Source organism: Muscardinus avellanarius, assembly GCF_963383645.1.
Source record: "Muscardinus avellanarius genome assembly, chromosome: 11".
Taxonomy (NCBI): domain Eukaryota; kingdom Metazoa; phylum Chordata; class Mammalia; order Rodentia; family Gliridae; genus Muscardinus; species Muscardinus avellanarius.
In genome coordinates, this window is record NC_137797.1 from 7704774 (window position 1) to 7710773 (window position 6000).

A 6000-nucleotide genomic window follows, 5' to 3' on the forward strand; every position below is an offset into this window, starting at 1 on the left:
TGAGGCCCTCTGCAACTTAGTGAGACTGTTTCAAAATAAAGAAAAATGGGGCTGGGAGTGTAGCTCAGAGGTAGAATTCCCCTGGGTTCCATCCCCAGTAACACACACACACACACACACACACACACACACACACAGAGTACATCTTAGGGTTTTTTTGTTTTGTTTTGTTTTGTTTTTGTGGTACTGGGGATGGAACCCAGGGGCTTTTCTACCTTCGGGCTATATGCTCAGACCTATTTTATATTTTATTTGGAAACATGTTTCGCGTAAGTTGCTGAGCTTCACTAAGTAGCTGAGGCTGGCTTCAAACCCGTTCGATTCTCCTGTCGCAGCCTCCCAAACGCTGGGATTACAAGTGTGCGCCACCATGCCCAGCTCATTTTAGTTTTTATAAAGTGAACATGGACAGGCCTGTGTGGATATAAAGTGTGTGTGTTTGGAGATAGGGGGACAGGGGAGCGAGCTGGCCAGTGTTGACTAGTATTTGGTAACCTGACTGAATAGTTTCTGCTTTAGTTTAAATGAAGCTTTTAACTGTTCTCCCCGCCCCACAGACTGAGGCTGATGTAAATCCGAAGGCCTACCCCCTCGCAGATGCCCACCTCACCAAGAAACTTTTGGACCTCGTTCAGCAGTCGTGTAACTACAAACAGCTTCGGAAAGGAGCCAATGAGGGTAAGACATCCACAGAGGGATGTTAAAGGCACCTGTCTTGGTCTGGGGCCCCTGGTCTAGATTTCTAATAAAATAATTAAATAGGGCTGGGCGTTTGACGCAGAGGTAGAATGCCCCTGTGTTTCATTCTCAGTACCACCAAAATAAGTAAATCAATAGAATTCCAATTGGGGAGGAGGGCCAAATCGTCTGCATCATCATCTTCTCCCTCCTCCTCCTCTTTTCTTGAGACAGGGTCTCACTATGTTGCCCACTCTTCCATCAAACTCTGGAGCTCCAGGGATCCTCCTGCCTCGGCCTCCTGAGCTGTGTGCCACCAAGCCTTGGCTATCCTTGACTAACCAATGGGAGGACTTAAAAGGAGCGTTTTAACATTAGATGCTAAAAGCATCTTGTTTTTATTTTTGTGTGTGTGTGGTACTGGGGATTGATCCCAGGGGCATTGCCACCTCCGAGCTATGTCCCCAGACCTATTGTATTTTTATTTGGAAACATGGTCCCACTAGGTTTATGAAAATCTCACTACTTACTGAGGCTGTCCCTAAACCTGCAATCCTCCTGTCTCAGACTCCCAGATTACAAGTGTGTACTACCACACCTGGCTTAGTTTTTGAATTAGGGTCTCAGTGGGTTGCTGAGTCTTGCTACATTGCTGAGGCTATCCTCAAAAGTGCTTTCCTCCTGTCTGTCTCAGCTTCCTGAGTACTAGGGTTACAGGCATGCCCTTCCTTGCCCAGCTCTGGGGATACTGAAACATCAGGCATTTTGTCCTGTGCTTTAGATTTAGGGTAACCAGGAGTTCACGTTTACCTGTACTGAGAGAAGACAAAGTGAACCCGTCCCGTATCTTTTCAGCCTTGCTTTTCATGCCGCGGTAACTGCGGTGCCTGGGGAGACCGCGGCCAGGGTGGGGAGGCCGCCAGCTCTCCTGGGGCTCTTCTCATCGGCGCACTCAGGCCGGCTTGGCTGGGTGGGGTGTGAGGCCTTGCTCCTCAGGTAGATGAGGAGTCAGACCGCACCATCCTGCCCTCTTGCTGTACTGGGCACAGTACTAGGCCCAGAGGTGCCGGGATGGGTGGATCCTTTGGTTCGGAATGTGCTTACTGAAGAGTTCAGGAAGCCAGGCGTGGGGCGCACGCTTGTCATCCCAGCACTTGGGAGGCTGAGACAGGATTGTGTTTCGCAGCCAGCCTCAGCTACTTAGCCCTCCACAACTCAGTGAGACCCTGTTTCAAAATACAGAATAAAAAATAGGGCTGTGGGTGTAGCTCAGAGGTAGAATGCCCCTGGGTTTCATCCCCATTATTGAAAGAAAAAAAAAAAGGTTCAGGAAAACAGGGGCAACAATTTCCCAGTCCTCTGCTTGTTGCAACTATTTATTCTTGTTATACTTATTAATTACTGACTGTGTGTCAGGTACAGTCTGTGTGCTGGCAATGCAGTGGTGAAGTCCCTGTTTTTTCTCCTCCTCCTCCTCCTCCTCCTCCTCCTCCTCCTCCTCCTCCTCCTCCTCCTCCGGGGGTGGAACCCAGAGCATTTTCTGCCTCCAAGCTACCCTGCCCTATTTTTTATTTTGAAACAAGGTCTCACTAAGTAGCTAAGGCTGTCAGTGAACCGAGATCCTCTGGTCTCAGCCTCCTGAATGCTGGGATTAAAAGTGTGTGCCACCACGCCCGTCTTTGCTTCTCTTTGTTTATTTTATGGTACTAGAGGTTAGGGGTGCTATTTCTGAACGACACCCCAGCCCTGTTTTATTTTGAAACAGTCTCACTAAGTTGCTGAGGCTGGCTAGGAACCTCTGATCCTCCTGTCTCTGAGTCTCAAGTACTGAGATTACAGGGTGCACCACCACTTATGGTGCCTTTTTTTTTTTTTTTTTTTTTTTTTTGGTGGTGGTGGTGGTGGTACTGGGGGTGAAACCCAGAGGCTTTCTACCTCCAGGCTATACTCCCAGACCTTTTTTTAATATATATATATTTTTTATTTGGAAACAGGGTCTCACTAAGTTGCTGAGAGCCGCACTAAGTAGCTGAGGCTGGCTTCGAGCCCATGTGATCCTCCTGTTTCAGCCTCCCAAGTGCAGGGATTACAAGCGTGCGCCACCATGCCTGGCTTCTTATGGTGCCTTCTTAGAGCTTCCTTCTAGAGAAGGAAGATAGAGTTTTTATGTCTGGTGATGAAGTGTTACAAAGGAAAATAAAGTTGAGGAAGGGGTGACCATGGTCATCTTTATAGATGAAATATTGAGGGCAGGGTTTTTTTTTCTTTTTCCCCCTTTCTTTTGGTGGTACTGGGGATGGATCCCAGAGCCATTCTACCTCCAGGTTATACTCCTGTTTTATTTCTTACTTGGAAACTGGGTTTTAATAAGTGCAGAGGGCCTCACTAAGTAGCTGAGGCTGGCTTCTAGATTGCGATCCTCCTGTCTCAGCCACCCAAGCGCTGGGGTTACAAGCGTTGGCCAGCATGCCCAGCTAGAGGGCAGGGTTTCTGAGCAGAGAGCTGAAGCCTGTGCGGCAGACACTAGAGACGCTGTCCACTGCACGCCTTGTGAAGCTGTTGCAGTTGACCAGCAAGCGGTGGGGTGACTCGACAGGGATGCACAGAGGAGAAGGAAGAGGTCAGTCAGGACTTGGTCTGAGAGGGCGCTGCTGGTGACTGATTCACCTGGCGCTTTGCCTTGTCTCCTTGCGCCGGTTATTCCTTCCCCTGGAGGTGGCTCTGTTGCAGCTGCACTGCCCCAGCCCCACATAACCTCTTGGTCCTTGTCTCCACAGCCACCAAAACCCTCAACAGGGGCATCTCAGAGTTCATCGTGATGGCTGCAGATGCTGAGCCCCTGGAGATCATCCTGCACCTGCCGCTGCTCTGTGAAGACAAGAACGTGCCCTACGTGTTCGTGCGCTCCAAGCAGGCCCTGGGTCGCGCCTGCGGCGTCTCCAGGCCCGTCATCGCCTGTTCTGTCACCATCAAAGAAGGCTCTCAGCTGAAGCAGCAGATCCAGTCCATCCAGCAGTCTATTGAAAGGCTTCTAGTCTAGGCCGTGTCTCTGCCCTGCCCTCCTGGTCAGCTCTCCCCCGAGGTTGTGTATCATATCTGTGTTGGCATGTAATATTTTCATTGGCTTTCTATTATAAAATATTGTACTAAATCTGGTTTCTGGGTCTTTGTATTTTGGTTTTGTTTCACAAGATTGTTTTTCCCACCAGTTGTCATGGTGGCACATGCTTGTAATCCCAGCATTCTGGAGGCGGAGACCAGAGGATCCTGGTTCATGACCACCCTCAGCTACTTAGGTCCTTTGCAACTCAGTGAGGCCCTGTTTCAAAATACAGAATAAAAAAAATAGGGCTGGGGGTTCCATCCCCAGTACCGCCAAAAAAGAAAGAAAAAAAAAGTAAAAAATAGAGCTGGAGGTATAGCTCAGAGGCAGAATATCCCTGAGTTTCCTCCTCAGTACCACAAAAAAAAAAAGATTGTTTTTCCCCATCTCTCCTTTCACCTTCTGACATCCTTTTATATTCTCCCTTTTAAAAATTGAACTAGCCTGGTATAGTGGTGCACATTTGGAATCCCAGTACTAGGGAGGCTGAGGCAGAAAGATCGCAGGTTCGAAGCCAGCTTCAGCAGCTTAGCAAGGCTGACGGTAACTTAGTGAGACCCTGTTTCCATATAAATCAGGTCTGGAGCTGTAGCTCAGGAAGAATGCCCCTGGGTTCAATCTCCAGTACCACCAAAAAAAAAAGTCTGGTAAAAGGTCCCTGGGTTTTATCCTGAGTATCACAAAAACTTAATAAAAATAAAAGAACTATTGCCCCAAGCAGAGAAAAGCAGAGTGGTTGTGCCACCAAAAGGCAGGAAGATCCTCAGACTGAGCCAGGGTGGAGACCTGGTCGCACGTGCAGGGCAGGCAGGGCACTCGGGTCCCTGTGCCTGGCACTCGTTGCCATGACTGAGGAACTTCTCTCTCACTTCAGTTGGGAAGGAAGCATGTGTCCTTGAGGTGGTTAGGATTCTGCCCCGTGTGATTTATTAATGTCTTGTGTGCTTCTGGCGATGTGAGGATGGCAGAGCAGCAGCCAAAGGGATGCGCGGCAGGAATGAGACCGCCCGCAGAGCCAGAGGGTCAGGGCGGGGAGCGGCCTGGAGATGGGTTTTGGTTTTTTGGTGGTACTGGGGATGGAACCCAGGGGCCTTCTACCTCCGGGCTACACTCACAGACCTATTTTATATTTTATTTGGAAACAGGGTCTCTTAAACCAGCTGAGACTGGCTTCGAACCTGCGCGATCCTCCTGTCTCAGCCTCCCAAGCGCGGGGATTACAAGCGTGCGTCACCACGCCTGGCTGTGGCCTGGAGATTGAATCCAGTGGCGTTTTCCCACTGTCCTGAACCTTTAGTCCTATTTATTTATTTATGTATTTATTTATTTATTTATAGTACTGGGGATAGAACCCAGGGGCATTCTACCTCCAAGCTACACTCCCAGGCCTATTTTTTATGCTTTATTTTGAAACAGGGTCTTAATGAGTTGCAAAGGGCCTCACTAAGTAGCTAAGGCTGTCAGCAAACCTTGATCCTCCTGTCTCAGCCTCCGGAATGCTGGGATTACAAGCGCGCCACCACACCTGTCACAAGGATTGCAATTTTGAGGACAGCCTCAGCAGCATAAGATTCCCAGTAACCTAGTGAGACCCTGTTGCAAAATACAAGAATAGAAAGGGCTGGGGTTTAGCCTAGAGGTAGAATGCCCCTGGGTTTAATCTCCAATACCACAAACACAAAGAATCCAAATACCCTTCGGTCAGTGTGTGACTAGTAATTCCTTCAGTAGCCACTTGGCACCAGTGCTGGGGCCCTTACTCATTTCCTGCCACAATATGGGTCACATATTGTTTGTCCCTTAATGAGACCTTGTTTCAAAATGAGTAAAAAATAGGGCTGGGGGTGTAGCTTGGAGATAGAATGCCCCTAGGTTCCATACCTAGTACCACACACAAAAGATGTCACTTGAGGAAAGTGCTAATGGGCCAATCACTCTTGAGTATCCTAATAAGTTTTGGGGTTTTTTTTGTTTTTTAGTACTGGGGATGGAACCCAGGAACATTCTACTTCTGAACTATTACCCACCCCTATTTTGTTCTTATTTGGAGACAGGTTCTCACTATTGCTGAGGTGTGCTGTTTCACCCTCCGAGGTAGTGGGATTACAAGTGTGCACCACCATGCCCGACTTGATAATCCATTTAATTTATTTATTTTGTGTCACTGGGGATATTGAACCCAGAAGCATTCTACCTCTGAGCTATGCCCTCAGCCCTAT

At 48.5% G+C, this 6000-nt stretch overlaps 1 protein-coding gene across 1 annotated transcript; it reads left to right on the forward strand.

Annotated features, from left to right (window-relative positions):
- Nucleotides 1-404: 404 nt before the first annotated feature.
- On the forward strand, nt 405-3718 carry SNU13 (small nuclear ribonucleoprotein 13; the record flags this gene model as incomplete). Its single annotated transcript, XM_080704776.1, has 3 exons — nt 405-416; nt 558-678; nt 3456-3718. The coding sequence occupies 3 exons, from the start codon at nt 405-407 to the stop codon at nt 3716-3718; spliced, it is 396 nt and encodes a 131-aa protein (XP_080560902.1).
- Between the last annotated feature and the right edge of the window lie 2282 nt (nt 3719-6000).